This window comes from Salvelinus alpinus, chromosome 10 (assembly GCF_045679555.1).
Source record: "Salvelinus alpinus chromosome 10, SLU_Salpinus.1, whole genome shotgun sequence".
NCBI lineage: Eukaryota > Metazoa > Chordata > Actinopteri > Salmoniformes > Salmonidae > Salvelinus > Salvelinus alpinus.
In genome coordinates this window covers 35,838,336-35,860,442 of record NC_092095.1, presented here as the reverse complement: position 1 = coordinate 35,860,442, position 22,107 = coordinate 35,838,336, and the positions used below count along the sequence as shown (strand labels likewise).

General features: G+C 43.5%; 1 protein-coding gene and 2 long non-coding RNA genes across 7 annotated transcripts in view; 2 read left to right on the top strand and 1 right to left on the bottom strand.

Annotated features, from left to right (window-relative positions):
- Nucleotides 1–8,727, bottom strand: part of LOC139532005 (RNA-binding protein 33-like) — a 55,043-nt gene extending 46,316 nt beyond the window's left edge. For 3 of the 5 annotated variants that reach the window (XM_071329092.1, XM_071329095.1, XM_071329094.1), the window contains exons 1-6: nt 8,547–8,726; nt 7,867–7,942; nt 2,994–3,042; nt 2,358–2,428; nt 1,979–2,228; nt 203–310 (exon numbers count right to left, since the gene is read on the bottom strand). In XM_071329092.1, coding sequence (XP_071185193.1) covers nt 203–310; nt 1,979–2,228; nt 2,358–2,428; nt 2,994–3,042; nt 7,867–7,942; nt 8,547–8,565 — 573 coding nt within the window. In that variant the 5' untranslated portion in view covers nt 8,566–8,726. Of the gene's footprint in view, nt 1–202; nt 311–1,978; nt 2,229–2,357; nt 2,429–2,993; nt 3,043–7,866; nt 7,943–8,546 lie in introns of all 5 variants that reach the window. The other 2 variants (XM_071329096.1, XM_071329093.1) reach the window with 1 other exon arrangement.
- Nucleotides 8,728–9,773: 1,046 nt separating this feature from the next.
- Nucleotides 9,774–10,434, top strand: LOC139531993 (uncharacterized). Its single transcript, XR_011666466.1, has 2 exons — nt 9,774–10,214; nt 10,349–10,434. It is a non-coding gene; the product is annotated as an uncharacterized lncRNA (long non-coding RNA).
- Nucleotides 10,435–17,169: 6,735 nt separating this feature from the next.
- LOC139531992 (uncharacterized) lies at nt 17,170–18,061 on the top strand. The gene is made up of 2 exons (XR_011666465.1): nt 17,170–17,841; nt 17,976–18,061. It is a non-coding gene; the product is annotated as an uncharacterized lncRNA (long non-coding RNA).
- The last annotated feature ends 4,046 nt before the right edge of the window (nt 18,062–22,107 follow it).

Below are 22,107 nucleotides of genomic sequence, written 5' to 3'. Positions count from 1 at the left end.
TGTAAAGTGGTTTCTTGCATCATACAATGATGTAAAAATGGTGCGACTTGAGCTTTTGGACAAGTTACAATAAAAATATGAAAGTCCTACTTGTCCTAAGGACAACTGGCTAAAATGTAAAGTCCTGTATAGGGAATATAGAGGGAATAGGGTGCAATTTAGGACGTAGCCAGTGAGTGAAGGAGACTTGTTCTGTTCCTACCTCTGTGTCTGCGAGCTGAGAGACTTCCTCCTCCTCTGGGGCTTCCTGTTGCTCTACCTGCTCCTCCTGCTTTTCTCCACCCCCATAGCTTGGTGAGTAATCATCCGCCTAGAACAACAAGTGGAGAGATCCAGAGTCAATATTCAAAATAGGCTAAGTGTCATAGATGTATTGTACATTCTACCATCCTATTATGGCTCATATTTACTATCAATGCTAGCAGGATATTAACACTGGCCTGAGATTACAGCCTGTGTGGGTTTAGCCTAACTTTATCCCCATGGAAATGTGAAAGGAATAACGGTTGAACCAAAAATACTGCCGTGTTTCCTTTTAATGAAAATATTAACAGCGAGCATAAAAGGAGAAATCATTGAAATGTTATGAGGGGGGGGGGGTTAGAAAGGGGGAGCCTCTTGAATTAACATAACAGTGGGAGCAGGCTTTGTTACCAATTCCTGACGGCATTTGAAATTCTATGAGATGTAAATGTTTGACATGATATCCAGAAATGTGGGGGGAGATAAAAACAACCTCTGGATCAGTGATGAAAATATCATCACGCTAGCTATTGCTTTAATGGCCCACTCTAGAAGTTCACGACTCAATGCCAGGAGGAGCATCCCACACAGGAAGCTGACTACAGTTTCACGGTGCCGAAACCCGGGATTCCATTTATACAATAATTCCGGTAATAAAAAAAAGTGTTGGCTCTCCAACGTGTACTTGATATACCATGTGGTCTCAACTCACGTAATTACACTCATTTCAAAACATACTTCCAGTGAGAAGCCACTAGGTGATTCATGACTGTCAAATGAGGTCAGTGTGTAGGTCGCAGGATAGTGTTTGGTGTTCTGCACCATTAACCTGCCAACCCAAAACATAATATTTCAGACAAATAAAATAATAATTGTAGCAGAAGGATAGACGGACAGACTGTCCCGAGGGAACAGAAAGGAATTAATCCTTTAAACTGTTCCACATGTTACCTCTGAATACCACCGCAAACAGAAGTATTTAAGCCCGGGCAGTCGAGTGACCTTGTAAACATAGTTATTACACACAAACGTGCTCTACGTACTCACTGGGGTTTTTCAAAGTAAGTATGAAGTAGAACCGTGCAACCCTACTTAGAATATCAAAGGCTTTATCTTCAGTTAGTAAAAACAGTGATGTGTCTTTTGTCAGCCATCACACCTTAGTAAATAGGACTATAACAGACGTCACATGGATCTAGTCTTATCTTTTCCCCTCTTCACTCTTGGCTTAGGGATTTGGGAAATAACTAGAGGAAATCGCATCAATCATTTCATCCCACTTCAGGACTGTATGGGCTGTCCTTAGGAAGGTCAATAATCTTTCCACCAATGTGAGACTTTATCAGAGTCGAGTGCCCGATATAAAAGCCCCCCGCGTTAACCTCTGCCGATTGGCAGCGCGTCTTCCTCGCACAAAGTGGCTCTTTAGCCAGACAAAATATACAGGGCCCAATGGCACCAGGCGTCACAGCCGACAGACCCCAGAGCATTACCTACCTACTGCCAAACAAGATGTCAACACCAACTTCGTCAACGAAAGGAGAAATCAACTGGCACAGAGTGATAATGAATCCCCCCCACCCCACCTTCAACCCCTATCCAACGCACATCCCCTTTAGCGTCCCCTGAATATATTTGATACGTGCCCCCTGAAACCTGAGACAGGGAAATAAATCTAAGTTATCGTTTCAAGATGCAATGGAGTAAAATAGAAAGAGGGGAGACGAGGACTCACTTGAAATTCATCGTCTAGAGGCTCATTGATTTGAATGTCTAACACTCCGTCGCCCCCAGCCTGTTCTCCTGAGTATTCCATTTGGCCGTCTGGTATCTCCATGTCATTGGGCAGGCTGTACTCGTCCACGTACTCTCCCCCCTCCTGCTGGTAGCCCCCCTCTATATCTCCTAGTTTTTCTGGGTAGTCTATGGGGTTCACCTGCTGGTCAAATTCGCATAGAGTATCATTGAGGCTAACGCCCTGGCCGCTGAAAGGCAAAAACACACAATTATAAACAAAGGACACTGTAGCTCAAAAACGGGCACATCAAGTGTCTAAAGACTAAGTATGGAAACGCATATAGCATGATCAGACAACGTGGATACAATTAACTTACATGTTTTGATCTTCTTCATCGCTTTGTAGAAGGTCATCGTTCAATTCCTCATCTGACACTTCTGAGGGATCCTAAAAAAACAAGATAAACAAGCCAGAACGGATCAGTATGTTTTAGCTCATGTTGTTTATTCCTTGCAAGCCCAGGCTTTAAAATGGCAAGGTCGACTATAACACAACTCCCCGAATATCAACCAAAAGTTACATTATGATTGAATGTGTAGGCCTACGCATGTTCAAATCGGATTGCTAATCTAACAGATTAAGTCAATATTTGAATCAATAAAATAGTGAGTTGAAATAAACATGGGGGGGGGGGGGGGGGGTCTCCTCCAGTCCAAATGTATGCTTTATTCCCATGTGGTGAAGGCAACCTGGGCAGGTTAAGATGCTTTTTTTGCCCACTGTACTTCCTCCTGGTTCACATCAATAAACACCCCTGTGGTGGAGCCCCCTGTCAAAAGACTACTGCAAAATTCCACGTCACTGTGAATTCTAACTATGGGATCAAGACTATTTCACCTATCCTACAGCTGGTAGGCTACATTAATAACGGCATGTAGGTTAGCATGGCAGAGGCATCTATGAATGCTATGAAAGTAATCACAAACAGAAGCCAGGGAGTTCTTTGTCTTACCTTTTTGGCTGTCAGCCAATCCTCCTCGAGCAAATCACTCTCAAGATCACTTTAAGAGAAGAGATCAACCAAGTTAGCGAGATAAACAGAGTCAGCGTAGCTCCTTTTACAAAGCTAGGTATTGGTCTACTCTCCACGCATGTTTACAGCTAGTCTAGACAAGATTATTTAATGAAGCCTAAATTGTCATTCTCATGAGCAAGGCCAGGCAATAGGCTACATTCTTACACGGCATGTTTACGATAAGCAGATCCCAATGTTCCACAATATTTACACTAGGCCTGACTCTGCAAGGCCCATATAGTAGTGATAGAAATGTTGTTCTCATAGGCTGCAGTCACTATCGTTCCTGGGTCATGTTCAGTTGGTCTCAAACAGGAGAAAGCACTTCAAAATGTACCACCTCAATTACTCTCCTACCAGGTCTTCTCATATAAACCTACATCATATTCAGATCATAAGCTCATTATAGTCATATTGTTTCTTATAGTGTTGTGAAAATTGTTTAGTCAAATTACAACAGTATACTTTGTGTATATAATCGCCAAGCTCCATTCATGAATACACATTGTGACAAAGTCTCCGCTGGAGACAGTCTCTGCCTAAAATCTATTTTAGGCCTATATTTTGTGCATGAGTTATGGGCTTCATAGTTGGAGTAAGGAACTACTGTACTAGTATAGCCTAATGTCAGAGGACAAGCCCAAAACGGCCTGCAGTAAAGGGAAAAGGCATGCAAAACTTGAACAAAGGTTTAAAACAGTCATGTTACACCTAGCACTTGATCATGACTCTAAGTTCCATTACACATAAGAGTCATTGGACGAAGGCAACTTCTGCATGGGGAAGTGTTGTTTAGAGCCCCGACACTAGTTCTGAACATTAACACCCATCGCTTGTGGTACAGTTTTGGAAGCATAAGGACCTTATCTTTCATATCTGTGGGAAATCATTAAAGAAAAAAGTTAAATTGATACACACTTTTATAGAGTTAGTGTTCCCACACAGCCATATCGCCATCTTACAAAGTTTGTTTACGGAAAACAGAAGGAAGACAAGAGGCGACCGACCACCTGTGCTAATTAGCTATCTAGGGGCAAGGCCTGAGGCCGTTGGCCTATTTTAAAAACATTTGCGGACGTATAGTAAGGGACCGTACATTTGGAATATGGAGATCCTCATCAATCATACGGGAAATGCCATCGGCGTCCCTTATGTAGGTTAGTGTTCCCACACAGCCATATCTCTATCTTACAAAGCTTGTTTACGGAAAACAGAAGGAAGACAGGAGGCGACCACCTGTGCTAATTAGCTATCTAGCATGTTCCGAACACCTGTGGGTAAGTGTAACTCGGGAAGTGTAGAAGTGTACTTTCGTCAGATGGAGGCACCCATAGCTGTATGGATCTGTGCAAAACTGCTACAGTAAGTGTATATTCTATTTGATTTCAGTATTCTTTCTCGCTGATGAAAGATCAGGGCCGTAACGAAATAAATGATTATTAATAGTTGAGAATGGCGCAGGAGGGGATGGCTGCCGTTTTACGGGCTCCTAACCAAGTGTGCCATTTTTTTAACTTGTTTTGTACATAACGTTGCCGCTACCATCTCTTATGACCGAAAATAACTTCTGGACATCAGAACAGCGATTACTCACCTCGAACTGGACAAAGATTATTTCTTTAACGAGTCCAACGCGAAGGATATACTGCTTTCCTCGGGAACGGACCCAGATCCCCGTCATTTGCGTAAAGAAAAGACGTAGAAAAAGGGGACGGAGGTCGGGCTGCCTTTTAAGAATTCGTAGGCGAGTGAGTAAACCCCCACTACCATCCGTTCTATTGGCCAACATGCAATCATTGGAAAACAAAATGGATGATAAACGATCAAGACTATCCTACCAATGGGACATATAAGATATTACAGATTTTGTTTCACCGAGTCGTGGCTGAACGAAAACACGGATAACATAGAGCTGGCGGGATTTTCCAACCATCGGCAGGACAGAGAAGCTACATCTTGTAAGACGAGAGGCGGGGGTGTGTGTATTTGTCAATAACAGCTGGTGCGCGATGTCTAATATTAAAGTCTCGAGGCAATGCTCGCCTGAGGTAGAGTATCTTATGTAAACTGTATCTACCAACACTATCTACCAAGAGAGTTCACATCTATATTATTCGTAGCCGTCCATTTACCACCACAAACCGAAGCTGGCACGAAGACCACACTCAACGGGCTGTATAAGGTCATAAGCAAACAAGAAAATGCTCATCAAGAAGTGGTGCTCCTACTGGCCGGGGACTTTAATGCAGGCAAACTTAAATCCGGTTTACCTCATTTCTACCAGCATGTCATATGTGCAACCAGAGAAAAAAAAAGAAGAAAACTCTCGACCACCTTTACTCCACACACAGAGGCGCAAACAAAGCTCTCCCTCCATTTGGCAAATCTGACCATAATTATATCCTCCTGATTCCTGCTTACAAGCTAAAACTAAAGCGGCAAGTACCAGTGACTCGCTCAATACAAAAAGCGGTCAGATAGCATCCGCTTCACAGGACTGCACTGTTTTGCTAGCACAGACTGGAATAGGTTCCAGGATTCATCCAATGGCATTGAGGAGTATACCACCACAGTAATCGGCTTCATCAATAAGTGCATTGACGACTTCATCCCCACAGTTACCGCGTGTACATATCCCAACCAGAAGCCATGGATTACAGGCAACATCCGCATCGAGCTAAAAGTTAGAGAAGCCGCTTTCAAGGAGTGGGAAACTAATCCGGATGCCTATGGGAAATCCAGCCATGGCCTCAGACGAACCATCAAACAGGTAAAGCGTCAATAAGATTGAATCCTACTACACCGGCTCTGATGCTCGTCGGATGTGGCAGTGCTCGAAAACTATTACGGACTACAAAGGGAAACCCAGTCACGAGCTGCCCAGTGACGCGAGCCTACGAGATGAGCTAAATGCCTTTTATGCGCGCTTCGAGGCAAGCAACACTGAAACATGCATGAGAGCATCAGCTGTTCCGGACGGCTGTGTGATAACACTCTCTGCGGCCGATGTGAGCAAGACCTTTAAACAGGTCAACATTCACAAAGCAGCGGGGCCAGATGGTTCTTCCTGCTTTAGTTTACCAGGACGTGTACGCAAAGCATGCGCAGACCAACTGGCAAGTGTCTTCACTGCCATTTTCAACCACACCATGGCCGAGTCGATAATACCGACATGTTTCAAGCAGACTACCATAGTCTGTGCACAAGAAAGCAAAGGTAACCTGCGTAAATGATTACCGCCCCGTAGCACCCACGTCGGTAGCCATGAAGTGCTTTGAAAGGCTGGTCATGGCTCACAACAGCATCATCCCAGATACCCTAGACCCACTCCAATTTACATACCACCCCAACAGATCCACAGATGACGCAATCTCAATCGCACTCCACACTGCCCTTTCCCACCTGGACAAAAGGAAAACCTACGTGAAAATGCTGTTCATTGACTACAGCTCAACACCATACTGCCCACAAACCTCATCACTAAGCTAAGGACCCGGGAACTAAACACCTCCCTCCGCAACTGGATCCTGGACTTCCAGACAGGCCACCACCAGGTGGTAAGGGTAGGTAACAACACATCTGCAACACTGATCCTCAACACTGGGGCCCCTCAGGGGTGCGTGCTTAGTCCCCTCCTGTACTCCCTTTTCAACCACAACTGTGTGGCCAAACACGACTTAAACACTATCATTAAGTTTGCTGACACAACAGTGTTAGGCCTGATTACCAAGAACGAAGAGACAGCCTATAGGGAGGTCAGAGACCTGGCAGTGTGATGCCAGGACAACAACCTCTCCCTCAATGTGAACAAGACAAAGGATCTGATTGTGGACTACAGAAAAAGGGGGGCCGAACAGGACCCCATTAACATTGACGAAGCTGTAGTGGAGGGGGTCGAGAGTTTCAAGTTCCTTGGTGTCCACATCACCAACGAACTATCATGGTCCAGACACATCAAGACAGTCGTGAAGAGGGCTCCTGAGGGAGACTGAAAAGATTTGTCAGGGATCCCCTGATAATCCATAAGTTCTACAGCTGCACCATCGAGAGCATCCTGACCGGTTGCATCATCGCCTGGTATGGCAACTGCTCGGCATCTGACCGTAAGACGCTAAAGAGGGTAGTGCCTACGGCCCAGTACATCACTGGGGCCAAGCTTCCTGCCATCCAGGACCTATATACTAGGCGGTGTCAGAGGAAAGCCTCAAATTGTGAAAGACTCCAGTCACCCAAGTCATAGACTGTTCTCTCTGCTACCACACGGCAGGCGGTACCGGAGCGCCAAGTCTAGGACCAAAAGGCTCCTTAACAGCTTCTTCTCCCAAGCCATAAGACTGCTTTACAATTAATCAAATGGCCACCCGGACTATTTACATTGCCCCCCCATTTGTTTTTACACTGCTGCTACTCACTGTTTATTATCTATGCATAGTCACTTTACCCCTACCTACATGTACAAATTACCTCGACTAACCTGTACCCCGCACATTGACACGGTACCGGTACCCCCTGTATATAGCCTCGTTATTTTATTGTGTTACTTTTGATTATTTGGTCAATATTTTCTTAACTCTTTCTTGAACCGCATTGTTGGTTAAGGGCTTGTAAGTTAGCATTTCACCTGTTGTATTCGGCGCATGTGACTAATAAAGTTTGATTTGACGTTTCTAAACGTTAAAACACAGTGTCGGGATCGTAGTTCCCATGAGACAGTCGTGGGCGAAGTGAATGGCTGAGAACCGTAAGGAGGAGGCAGAATGCCGCCGAGAGTTTGAGAGCTACAGTATGTTACACCAAGCGGCTGAGATACCTGTCTAAATCATCTTCTCCTCTCCTCCTGCGTGATCTCTCTGCACCTGGCTTGTCATAATCTTCAAAGTCCTCGTCTGAAAACAAAAAGACAAGGTTCTGTTAACTTGTTGGATGGCAGGGTCTTCAACCCCAGTCCTTGAGGGCCAGAAACATTGAACATATTTGCTTTCTAATTGGCAAATGATGATGATGATGTGGGAAACCAGATGTGAAAACTCGGGCCAATCAATTAGAGAAACGCAATACCGCAATTGACAACCTATGCTGTTTCAATTAATGAATGGTCAACGAGCTATGACAGTTTACTAAACAACAATTGTTTAATACTTTTAATGATATTTAGGCTGTTTTAGATAGTTCAAAGCAATGAAAATGTAGCAACAAGCTAACGTTAGCCAAATGCAACGTTAGTTAGCTAACGATAGTTAGCTGGCTAACTGTGGCCTTTCCCACTTGGTTGTTGGCTAAAAATATGAGCACCCTAGACAACACGGTAACATGGACATTCAAACTTTGGAACTAAATACAACACAGCATGAACTTGTATCATGATGCCTAGAGTGTTTATGGATTAATTATCGTAGCTAGCTACATTTTAGGCCTATCTCGTCTGGCTAGCAAACCAAACGTGTTAGCTAGAAAGCCAAAAGTCTACCGAAATAATTGTGGTAACCATACCTCCGGGGCTGTCCGCCATTACGCAAGCCGGTTTCCTCAGTGTAGGCGAAATTCTATATAATTGAAGAATACATTGAAATGTTTACTCCTTCGTGTTTAAATCAAGCTAACGTTGTTTACCACAATCGGCAGAGAATCTGAACATAACCATTACAGACTGAATAAGTTCTGATGCATTCTGGGATAGAATAATGTCCTTCCTAAGCGCTGATCCGAAGAAAGTTTATTTTGCCTACACATATCCATTTAATATTTATGTGTAGGATAAACTGATCCTAGATCTTTTTGTCAACCTCTGCAGTTCATGAGACCCAATAAGTATGCACGATATCTAATTACATTAATACATAATGAATGAAACTGTAAAAGTATACATATTTTCTTAATTAGAGTAGGAGATACTGACACATTAAATATAGCCTACAATACACTAGCTATACAATATCAGTAATTTGGGTAACGTGGGGTAACTAGCCCCCTAACAACAATGTCCAATTGCTGACACAAAAAAAAATGCGAAGTTTGGCGAAAAAAATGGTATGTGGATGATGGTAATGCTTAGGCAAACAAACTATGAAGGGAAATTAGTAGCTACAGTTTACACTTTTTAAACTTTTTAACAAAATGGCAATGCACATCTCACTATTAATATTCTCACTATGATGAGATTTTGATGTAAGGTCCCTCTTCTAATTTCCGCATCAAATCATGTCCAAGTCATCCTAAAGTATCTAAAAAAATTACTGTGTAACTCAATTAAGTTACTTGTAGATGATTTCGACATGATTTGGAAAATGCAAATTTAGGAACCATTGATTTGCATTGGGTTGCTGGGGGGGGGGCAAGTTTCCCCATTGGGGGGGGGGGGCAGTTTCCCCCAACACACTCATCTTAAATGTTACTGCTTTATTACAATTGTTATCTCTTAACAACTGTATTATGTATCTTTAGGCTCCCCTAATGGTATATACAGTTGAAGTCGGAAGTTTACATACACTTAGGTTGGAGTCATTAAAACTCGTTTTTCAACCACTCCACAAATTTCTTGTTAACAAACTATAGTTTTGGCAAGTCGGTTAGGACATCTACTTTATGCATGTGTAGCAGTGTGATGTTGTTCCCCTAGATTAAGCACCAAATTGCACACAAGGACCAATTAAAATAGGCCAGGTCAAGAGGGGATGTTAATAATTTGATAATAATAATAATAATTCAGTGTATTTTTTATTTAATTACAGCTGCATAGCTAATGTTTTTATTTGGTGTACAAACACTTTTTCATACCAATATTGTACATACATGTGATTGTAAAAGTTTTGTATATTTTGGTTTGGCCCATCGCGGGTTATCTGTATTCCCATACACCTTTATCGTTCTCTTTTGCCTGACCCTCGGCTAGCAAGGTATGTTGTCCTTGGCTCCGAAACTGTTTAATATACAACCGTCATAAGGTTATACAATGTACTGTTTTGCAACCATAAGTTTGTTATAGTGTGGACAGTGTAGGAATTTATGTTAACAAGTTTCACAGAGCTCACTGACTGGGGTATCTGTTGTAACTTGTGAGTACTTGTGACAGTGGTTGAGTGAGTGTCCATGTGCTCGCGCAGGTGCCCGAGAGCTGTGACTGCGCCAAGGGTAACATGTGTGTTGTCTCTTCGTGTGCAGGTATGTCTTTTATTTTGTCAGAATTATGTTCTGTATAGTTTTACTTGTATGGTGTGCTGTTGTGCAGCGAGTGTGTGCACGCAGCACCTGTTAATTCCTTTTGGCGCTCTTTTGCCTGACCCTCGGCTAGCAAGGTGCCCGAGAGCTGTGACTGCGCCAAGGGTAACATGTGTGTTGTCTCTTCGTGTGCAGGGCAAATAAAAAGATTTCAACGAGCAGACCATCAGTTGTGGCAGCGTCCTAATTAAAAATACACAACGCAGAATGAACCACGCTACAAACTGGTGCCGCGACCTGCCGACTGGTTAGCTCAAGCTGACCACCGGAGCTGTGCATGTGGAGGAGATGCGCGATCCGCGCATGCGCACTTGTTGATGGTTTGCTATAAGTGAATGTATACTGTAAATAGTGAAGGTGAATGTAGCATATTCACTAGATAATTGTATTGGTGTTTATTTGCATGTTTTGAGGGAATTTGTTTATTGCATTTTTTTTGTATTTGTATGCAGTAAATTACATTGTAGTTTAGTTCTCTATTGAGCCATGGAAGACTCTCAAGTCCATAAGATGAGTTATGCTGGGGATTTTGGTGTGGGTAGAGGGAGGGGTGTCCATGCATTTACACCATTTGTACAGTCAGCTCCTGGGAGTAGAGTGTTTGCTAGTCCTGAGTTTACAAGCACTGGGAGGGGTAGGCTGTTTACTCCACCTGACCAGGGTATCCCACCTCTGTCTCTTGATGTACCATCGTCCCCAGTCCTCAGTAATAATGGGACACCGAGTCAGCTTAGTGACCTTATAAAGCAGGTTGGTTCAGAGATAGGAGAATCTATCAGGGCGAGTTTACTGCAGCCTGGGGCTTCAAGTCTTTTTCCTGCCCATTCCCCTGACCAATCCCAGCAGTTTCCCCTGCCTGAACAATGTGGGTCAACTTTTATTGATGCGTCCAAGCTGAATCTGGTTGTGAAGTCAGAGGTTAGTGCTCCACCTTTCTTCAGGGGTGATGGCTCAGATGAGTACTCTGTCCTGGAGTGGGAGGAGCTAATGGGAGTCTACCTAGAGAAGAGGGGTTACACTGGGTCTGAGAATGTTGGGGAGGTGATGTCTAGGCTCATGGGGAGGGCACGGGATGTGACCAAAGTCTGGATGCGTAACAACCCTGTTGTCACAGATGTTAAGGCAGTGTTCAGTGTTCTCAAGCAACACTTTGGGGATACTGTCTACTCAGGTATGCCATTAGCTGATTTCTATTCAATGAAACCATATGCTAATGAGGGTCAACTAGATTTCTGGATTAGGCTTAACAAAGCTGCAGACGCAGCTGAACAGTATCTTGTAGGTGAGGGTAGAACTTTGCCCAATCAGCGCTCAGAGTTGGCAGTCATGTTTGTACGCAACTGTCCTGATAAAGAGTTGGCCCAAGTGTTCAAATGCAAACCCCTTCGTTACTGGACAGCCAGTGAGGTACAGGACCGTTTGGATGAACTGTTAAGGGAGCGTAAAGCATGTAGAATACAACTTTCACAGCAGGTGGCTGCTGTCTTCGACTCCCCCCAAGAGGAAGTGGATCCTGAGAGCAGACCTAATGTGTCATCTTTTTCTCGATGTGGCCGTGAACCAGAACAGGCCCAATCTGTATCTGAGGGTGGGACATTAGAGAAAGTTTTGAGTATGCTAGAGAAGGCTCTTGTCAGCAATACTCAGTCTGTGAACAGAGGGCCCCGTAAACAGTTCCCCAAACGTGAGCGTGAGTGCGCTGTCTGTGGAAGCACTAATCACTGGACCAAAGCTCACTGTCAGATGCACCAGCTGTGTTTCAAGTGCTTCTCTCCTGGCCACATGAGCTTTGACTGTAGTGATACTGGGAAGCGAAAGAGCCCTGGATGTGGACAGAATGGCAGGTCTGGAAAACTAGAAAGCCTCCATTCTGAGGAGGGCAATGTGGGGCAGGCTAATTTTTCCTCCACTGATGATGATGATATCCAATCTGTTTATTCTTATTTTTGTGAGTCAGTACCCAAGAACAACACAGTAATTTTTCAGAACACAATGAGAATTTCTCAGAATGACAGTTTGTTTTACACCACCGTGCTAGTACAGGATAAAGTTGAGCTGAAGGGGATGTTAGATAGTGGGTCCATGGCTACTACTCTGCGCGCAGATATTGTACCTCGGTTGAGGGAGGCAGGAGTGGTAGAGGGGAACTTTCTAGCTCCTTCAGACATCATACTGGTGGGTTGTGGTGGGACGCAAACTAGCCCAGTGGGCATGTGTGACTTGAAACTACAGCTTTATGGCTTCAGTTATGTAGTCCCAGTGCTTATTGTAGATGGGCAGGTTGATGAACTCATTGTTGGCACTAACGTGTTGAAGTCTCTGATTAAACAGTTCAAATCAAATGACAGCTACTGGCGGGTGGTGGGTACGCCAGGTCCCTCTGGCCAGTGTGAGGACAGCCAGTTCCTGCGTCTCCTATCAAATCTGGAGAGATGGAGAGGAGACTCCATCCCAGATAAAGTGTGCACCATTAAGTTGAAGAGGGCAGTAACGCTCCAACCCATGACTGAGCATCTGGTGTGGGGCCGCTTACCCCCAAAGACAAAACTCTCTGTGGGCAGTACTGTTGTTGTCGAGCCCAGCACGTCTCGTTGTGTGAATCGACACATACTAGTAGGGAGAATAGTTACGCCTCTGTGGGGGGATGGATGGCTCCCTGTGAAGATTGTGAATCCAACAACTTCGCCAGTTACCCTGAGACGAAATGCTAAAGTGGCAGATGTGTACCCTTGTATTGCATTGGAGGATTTTGATGATGTCAAGCAGCAAGCTGCTTACCAGAACGTGGCAAAAGTACAATGTGACAGCTCACATGGCAGTCTTACAGCTAAGAGTTCAGTTGGTGGCAGTGTAGTTAATGACAACAGTACACTGAGCAATCTTGGACTTCAAGGCCTGTCTGTTGAGGAGTGTCCAGTTTCACAGTTCTGGAAAGACAAACTTGTCGGTTTAATTGAGAAGTATGACACGGTGTTCTCTAGACATAGCCTGGATTGTGGAGAGGCAAAAGAGTTCTGCCATCGCATACGGCTGACTGATGACCGCCCATTTCGATTACCTTATCGTAGGCTTTCTCCAGCTGATTACCAAAAACTCAGGGAAACACTGGATGATATGGAGGAAAAGGAAATCGTCAGAAAATCCAGCAGCGAGTATGCCTCACCATTGGTGCTGGTATGGAAAAAGAATGGGGACTTGCGTCTATGTACTGACTTTAGGTGGTTAAACGCCCGCACAGCGAAGGATGCTCATCCCCTGCCTCATCAGGCTGATGTACTGGCGGCGCTGGGAGGTAATGCCTTCTTCAGCACAATGGACTTGACATCTGGGTACTACAATGTGCCACTGCATGAAGAGGATAAGAAATACACAGCCTTTTCCTCTCCTTTAGGTCTGCACGAGTACAATCGTTTGCCTCAGGGCCTTTGCAACAGCCCAGCTACTTTTATGAGAATGATGCTGACCATCTTTGGGGACCAAAACTTTCTAAGTCTCCTTTGCTATTTGGATGATCTGATGGTTTTTGCTAAGACGGAGGAAGAGAGTCTGCAGAGACTTGAGATGGTTTTCCAGCGGTTGCAGGAGCACAATCTTAAACTGTCTCCGTCTAAGTGCAAGTTTTTGAGGAGGTCTGTTAAGTTTTTGGGCCACATCATTTCTCAGGAGGGTGTAGCCACTGACCCTGCTAAGGTTCAAACCATTTTGAATGTGACTGAGAGTGAGATGATGGAAGCTGATGGTGTCACTCCGTCTCCTAGCAAAATCCGTTCTTTCCTTGGTATGGTAGTATACTATCAACACTACATTGAGAATTGTTCCATGGTTGCTAGGCCATTGTTTCAGCTGACTACAGGTCAGAAGAAGCCTAGGAGAGGCAAGGGCAGAAAGAGGCCTGGTCCCTCTCGCAGGCTCACTGCTGCAGACTGGACTGCTGAATGTCAACTCGCTTTTGAAGCTTTGAAAGCAGCACTAGTTGACCAGGCACTGCTGGCTCATCCAGATTTTTCTCAGCCATTTTTGCTTTCTGTTGATGCATCTACTAGTGGTTTGGGAGCTGTACTATCCCAAGTGCAAGATGGGAAGGCCATAGCCAGGCCAATAGCTTTTGCTAGTAAATCTCTTAATCATGCACAATCCAAGTATCCTGCTCACCGGCTGGAATTTCTAGCCATGAAATGGGCCATTCATGATAAGTTCAGCCATTGGCTGCGAGGGCATAAGTTTACGGTGTGGACCGACAACAATCCACTCAAATATATTCTTACAAAGCCGAGACTTGATGCATGTGAGCAGAGATGGGTTGCAAAGCTGGCACCTTTTGATTTTGATATCCAGTACATACCAGGGCCCAAGAATGTCGTTGCTGATGCTTTGAGCAGAGAGCCATTTGTCCGCTCCAAAGTTCTGCACCGACTGACAAGAATTCCATATGATGCCCTGCTGGAGGAAGCCAGAGGTCTTCGACTGGATGATGTACAAGACATGTTCCGTCTCTCCTGTGAGCAGCCCGAGGCTGGCTGTGGAACGTCTATGGCTCCTGGGAGTGAGTTGAGTAGAGCTGGAGACGATGTCAGTGGGTTGGTTTCCTGTGAAGAGGTGTCTGCTGTCCTCCAGGCCCATCGCAGATGGGATGATGGTGCCACAGTGAGGGCCGTTTCACATGTGCAGCACCTTGAGAAGTTGATGTCCATGGGTCAGAGCCCTTTACCTGTCCTTACACACAAGGAGCTGTATGATAACCAGTCACTGGATCCTATCATCAGCAGAGTCATGTTCTTTGTAGATAGAGGCCGGCGCCCATCTAGGAGAGAGCGAGTCTTTGAAGCTAAAGAAACAGTTTATACTCTAAGACAGTGGGGGAAACTCACCACGCGGTTAGGGATTCTGTATCGTGTCTCAAAACACCCAGTGAGTAAGAAGAAAATATTCCAGTATGTCGTACCTGTGTCTTTGAGAGGCCTTGTGTTGAAGGGAGTTCATGATGATGCTGGTCATCAGGGTCAGCAGCGCACATTGTGGCTCACGAGACAGCGGTTTTACTGGGAATCTATGGAGAAGGATGTCAAGGAATACGTGGCCCACTGTAAGAGATGTGTGTTGAGTAAAGCACCTGAGCCTGAAGCAAGAGCTCCACTTGTCTCCATTGTGACAACGGCACCTTTAGAACTTGTGTGTATTGATTTCTGGACTGCTGAAGATTCAAACAACAAGTCTATTGATGTGTTAGTAGTGACTGATCACTTTACTAAGCTGGCCTGTGCGTATCCATGTCCAAACCAGTCTGCTAAGACTGTTGCTCGTGTTCTCTGGAATAATTTCTTCTGCATTTATGGGTTCGCTGATTGCATCCATTCTGACAGGGGTGCTAACTTTGAGAGTTTACTTATTGCAGAATTACTTCAGTTATCTGGTGTTGAAAAGTCCCACACCACACCTTATCATCCCATGGGTAACGGTCAAGCAGAACGTCTGAATCGCACACTGGGTGGGATGATTAGAGCTCTGCCAGCTAGGTCTAAGGCTAAATGGCCTCAGATGTTGAACACATTGACATTCTCCTATAACTGCACTGTTCATGAGACTACTGGGTTTCCACCCTTCTTCTTGATGTTCGGACGCACCCCTAGGTTGCCGGTAGATGTTATGTTTGAAAGTGTGCTGTTGGATGGGGACACAGTAGATGTGGATAAGTATGTCCAGTCTCTGGGTGAGGATCTGAGAGAGGCCATGACATTGGCCCAGCAGCATGCCAGTAAGCAACAAAAGAGACAAGCCGAGGTCTACAACAGACGGTCTAAGGGTCACTCGGTGCAGAAGGGAGATAGAGTTCTACTTGCTAACAAGGGGGAGAGGGGCAAGAAGAAACTGGCTGATCGCTGGGAGAGTGTGGTGTACATAGTGGTTGCAAAGAACAGCTCACTGAACACATATCGTATCCAACACCCTACCACTGGACGCATCAAAACTGTGCATAGGAACCTGATTATGCCAGTCAACTTTCTGCCTTTACCTTCGTGGGAGGAACCTGAGGGTCACGGATCTCTATCGAGTGGTGACGTGATCTCTGAGATGTCTGCAAAATCCAGCCAAATGGATGGGAGTGACGCCAGGACTGTCCACTGGGTAGCAGGCCTTCCTGAGTCTTCTGGGAGGATACTCCAAGAGGATGGTGAAGTCCCGGCTGATGGAAGTGAGGTGGAACAACCGTATGAAGTCCCCTTAAGTGAAGTGTGCTCAGCAGAAGTGGACCAGAGAGATATCCCCGAAGCCTACAAGAGTTCTGATTGCGAAACTCCATTCAGTGCGGATGATGTTACCTTGGTTGAAGATGCTTCGTCAGTGTGGTCTGTGACAATCTACCAGGATTCTGATCAGTCGTCTGACACTACTAGTGTTGAGTCGGTAACTGAAAGTGTGCTGGCTCCGGAGATGCGGATCTGTAGTACTCCCCATCCTGAGGTTAGACCTCTGAGCAGGGTTAGTGCTGTCTGTGACATTCCTGCTAGGTTTGTGGGTGAGGGTGTTCGGACTAGACTAGGTAGACTTATTAAGCCAGTGGATAGGCTAATCCAAACTATGTCTACACAGGAAATGAAACAGTTCTTGGTTTCTCAGTGACGGTAGGATATTGCCTACCTTTTATTTTTTATATATATATATATATATATGTAGGAATCTAAGCATGTCTTAGAATGGTTTGTGGGTTTGTCTAATATATTTGACAATTCATGTAACTTTGTGTGTAGTCCATCGGCATAAAATGTATATGGCATTTTTCGTATACGGTTGAATAAGGGATTAGCTACCCCTTATTTTTCCTAATCCTTCGCGGGATAGCTTTTCAGCTGATCGACCATTTGTGGGTCTAGAATTAAGGGACTACACTGGGTTACTCTGTCACCCTGTGGGTGTGAATTGTTTTTTTTTTCTTTGCTTTGTTACCTTCGAGGTAATGTGTTTTGTTTTGGGCCTATAATCTAGTGTAAAACAGTGGGGGTGAATGTAGCAGTGTGATGTTGTTCCCCTAGATTAAGCACCAAATTGCACACAAGGACCAATTAAAATAGGCCAGGTCAAGAGGGGATGTTAATAATTTGATAATAATAATAATAATTCAGTGTATTTTTTATTTAATTACAGCTGCATAGCTAATGTTTTTATTTGGTGTACAAACACTTTTTCATACCAATATTGTACATACATGTGATTGTAAAAGTTTTGTATATTTTGGTTTGGCCCATCGCGGGTTATCTGTATTCCCATACCCCTTTATCGTTCTCTTTTGCCTGACCCTCGGCTAGCAAGGTATGTTGTCCTTGGCTCCGAAACTGTTTAATATACAACCGTCATAAGGTTATACAATGTACTGTTTTGCAACCATAAGTTTGTTATAGTGTGGACAGTGTAGGAATTTATGTTAACAAGTTTCACAGAGCTCACTGACTGGGGTATCTGTTGTAACTTGTGAGTACTTGTGACAGTGGTTGAGTGAGTGTCCATGTGCTCGCGCAGGTGCCCGAGAGCTGTGACTGCGCCAAGGGTAACATGTGTGTTGTCTCTTCGTGTGCAGGTATGTCTTTTATTTTGTCAGAATTATGTTCTGTATAGTTTTACTTGTATGGTGTGCTGTTGTGCAGCGAGTGTGTGCACGCAGCACCTGTTAATTCCTTTTGGCGCTCTTTTGCCTGACCCTCGGCTAGCAAGGTGCCCGAGAGCTGTGACTGCGCCAAGGGTAACATGTGTGTTGTCTCTTCGTGTGCAGGGCAAATAAAAAGATTTCAACGAGCAGACCATCAGTTGTGGCAGCGTCCTAATTAAAAATACACAACGCAGAATGAACCACGCTACACATGACACAAGTTATTTTTCTAATAATTGTTTACAGACAGATTATTTTATGTATAATTCACTGTATCACAATTCCAGTGGGTCAGAAGTTTACATACACTAAATTGACTGTGCCTTTAAACAGCTTGGAAAATTCCAGTAAATGATGTCATGGCTTTAGAAGCTTCTGATAGGCTAATTGACATCATCTGAGTCAATTGGAGGTGTACCTGTGGATGTATTTCAAGGCCTACCTTCAAACGCAGTGCCTCGTTGCTTGACATCATGGGAAAATCAAAAGAAATCATCCAAGACCTCAGAAAAAACATTGTAGACCTCCACAAGTCTGGTTCATCATTGCGAGCAATTTCCAAACGCCTGAAGGTACCACGTTCATCTGTACAAACAATAGTACGCAAGTATAAACACCATGGGACCACACAGCCGTCATATCGCTCAGGAAGGAGATGCGTTCTGCCTCCAAGAGATGAACGTACTTTGGTGCAAAACGTGCAAATCAATCCCAGAACAACAGCAAAGGACCTTATGAAAATGCTGGAGGAAACAGGTACAAAAGTATTTATATCCACAGTAAAACGAGTCCTGTATCGACATAACCTGAAAGGCCGCTCAGCAAGGAAGAAGCCACTGCTTCCAAAATCGCCATAAAAAAGCCAGACTACGGTTTGCAACTGCACATGGGGACAAAGATCATACATTTTGGAGAAATGTCTTCTGGTCTGATGAAACAAAAATAGAACTGTTTGGCCATAATGACCATTGTTATGTTTGGAGGAAACGGGGATGCTTGCAAGCCGAAGAACACCATCCCAACCGTGAAGCACGGGGTGGCAGCATCATGTTGTGGGGGTGCTTTGCTGCAGGATGGACTGGTGCACTTCACAAAATAGATGGCATCATGAGGGAGGGAAATTATGTGGATATATTGAAACAACATCTCAAGACATCAGTCAGGAAGTTAAAACTTGGTAGCAAATGGGTCTTCCAAATGGACAATGACCCCAAGCATACTTCCAAAATTGTGGCAAAATGGACAACAAAGTCAAGGTATTGGAGTGGCCATCACAAACGCCCTGACCTCAATCCTGTAGAAAATTTGTCGGCAGAAATGAAAAAGTGTGTGCGAGCAAGGAAGCCTACTAACCTGACCAGCTCTGTCAGGAGGAATGGGCCGAAATTCACTTAACTTATTGTGGGAAGCTTGTGGAAGGCTACCCGAAACGTTTGACCCAAGTTAAACAATGGAAAGGCAATGCTACCAAATACTAATTGTAGTGTATGTAAACTTCTGAACCACTGGGAATGTGATGAAAGAAATAAAAGCTGAAATAAATCATTCTCTCTACTATTATTCTGACATTTCACATTCTTAAAATAAAAGTGGTGATCTTAACTGACCTAAGACAGGTAATTTTTGCTAGGATTAAATGTCAGGAATTATGAAACTGAGTTTAAATGTATTTGGCTAAGGTGTATGTAAACTGCCAACTTCAATTGTTTATAAATGTTTATAGATCTAACTTAATTATATTATGTATATAACTTTTTCTAAATGACAAAATATTAGATCAATTTACCTCAGAAGGGGGGAGGGACAGTTACTATGGGGGGCTGTTTACCCCACGTTACTTTACTAACCCAATTACCCGTTCTTCAAAAATATTGTTTTTCTACCAAAGATATGGCACCTTTCAGTTTTCCAACATACATATTGAATATATTTTCAATGCTATCAGGTTTCGCTATTGCTTGGTTGCATTATTGTGACTGAATAATATGCTTTCTCGCCAAAATCAGTAGCACCATCGCTCTTGTCTTATTTTCTGTATCAAGGTTAGTGGTGTGCTGCGTTGAAGCATTGCATCAATTTAATTTGTGGTCTGACTGCATAGAGACTTTCCTCTGGGATTGTGATTTGGATAGGAAACAGACCATGTTTATCAGTCTCACTGGTAGCTATAGGAATTAAGAGAGGGGAAATGTCACAAAAATTATTTGAGGATAATGGGTTTGTCACAATGATGCTGGAGTGGAATTGTGAATAAAACATGAAGTATCCTTGAAACAAAAGACTCAGTCCCTTGGGAATAACTTGAGGTTATCAATCACTCTCAGATCCATATTATTTAGTACAGTAACTGACTGGTGTAAACATGACCAATGTAAATAGATTGTATTTTACTTACCTCTAGATAAACACATGCAATTTACATTGACGTCTAGTCATTATGCAATTCCAGAAATGGAGTTAATCTTATTGAAGTGATTCAAGTCAGTCCTTATATTTTTTTATATTTTTGGACCAAAGCCTTTTTCAGTTAACGTTACAAAGGTTTCCATTCTAAATTCTGGGGTCTATTAAGCTCTGAAGAAGGAATCCAAGTAGTTGTCTGTCTGACTCTTCAGCCAGACTTTGCAGCTGGGTCGTTTCACCAATTTAGTGCCTTTTGAGAAGTGTAACTTGGTCCATTTTGGGGGGGGGGGATTTCACCTAGTTAGTCAGAAAGAGCACATGTTCATCTTAATAAAAAACAAGTTTTCCCATCTCAAGAGGTTAAATAAAAACATGACTATAGTAAGTGCCTATTAAGTGCCAAATAATGCAACAGGGTTGACTTATCAAGGTTGACCGCAACAGGGTCGACGATTTCCTCTTAAATCAGCCATAAATCCCCTTGTGACAGGGGGAATGGAAGCTTGTTGTGTGCAACAGGGAGTGGCAATTTAATGCAAGCTTCACATTTTGTTTCACTGTTAAACATTTCTAGCCTGTCTATCTATGGGTAACAAGGTTGACATGTTATGCTTGTCCCACTCGGTTTTCCACCACAAGCACCAGAAAATTGCCAAAAATAGTCAAATCAGATCACTTGCTTTTACACTATGATTTGACTATTAATGTTCAATGTTTCTTTTGAAAAATATATTTAAAAAGGAATCATTTCACCATTTTAAATCGAGAGTTCAGTTCACGTAACAGGGTTGACCTTAAATTGAGGGACAGACGTAAATGAATCACTAATCACATTAAATCAATAATAATCTTCAGTAATGACTACATCAAACAAAATTACTAGGGCTTTACAATGATGGTGAAAACTTACAGAAAATCTGGGGTTAAGTTGGTTAAAATGTTCCTAGAATTCACAGAGGGTGCACAGAGGGACATGTCAAAATAATACATTTTGGCACTTTAGCAAAACTTTTTTCAAATTAAAAACATGAATAAAATATGAAAATATTTATTGAATTATACATGTGGTCTTTATTAAAGGGCACTTCATTTAATATATCATGTTTTTAAAATGCAATGTTGGTGCACAATTTCTACTTAAAATATCGAAGAGATGCAAAAGGCACTATTTTTATGGAACGACCCAGCTACTGCTAAAGTCTAACCCCCAAATTCCTCTAGGGCTGACAAACGTCAACAAAGACCCCTAGAGACACCAAAGAGAGGTGAGCAGTGAAGTGAAGCCTCATTGTATTGGCTTATTATGGGGTCCCGCAGTGAGGAAGAGGCCATTTTGTAGCACCACAAGGTCAATATCTGAAAGCCAGAGCGATGGAGGGGATCAGCCGTGAGATTTTTAATTTGAGAAGGCGTAAAGGGACTTTCCTGGTGAAAGACAGTCTGTGAATTATAATGGACTGTGGGGATTGGGAGGATAGGATGTTGAGCTGGTGAATGTTTTCCTGCTTTCGTGTGGAATGGTGTATTGATAAAGCCTATAGCCTTTTCCCTATTTCTCCATGACTGTCTGTTGCCTGGCATGTCATTTATTTTGGTGTTTGGCAGGTAGGCTTACCTTCTGACACACATTTTTTAACAATATCTCACCAATAGTGTCTGTAAATAAAGACAAGACTTTATGCATGCGAGTACAAAAGGAAATCCTCAAGCAGTGAATAATTAAACCCCTGGGGCTTGTCAAGGATACTCCAAATGTGTGTCCAATGTCCAGTGTACAATGAACACAGAACAACA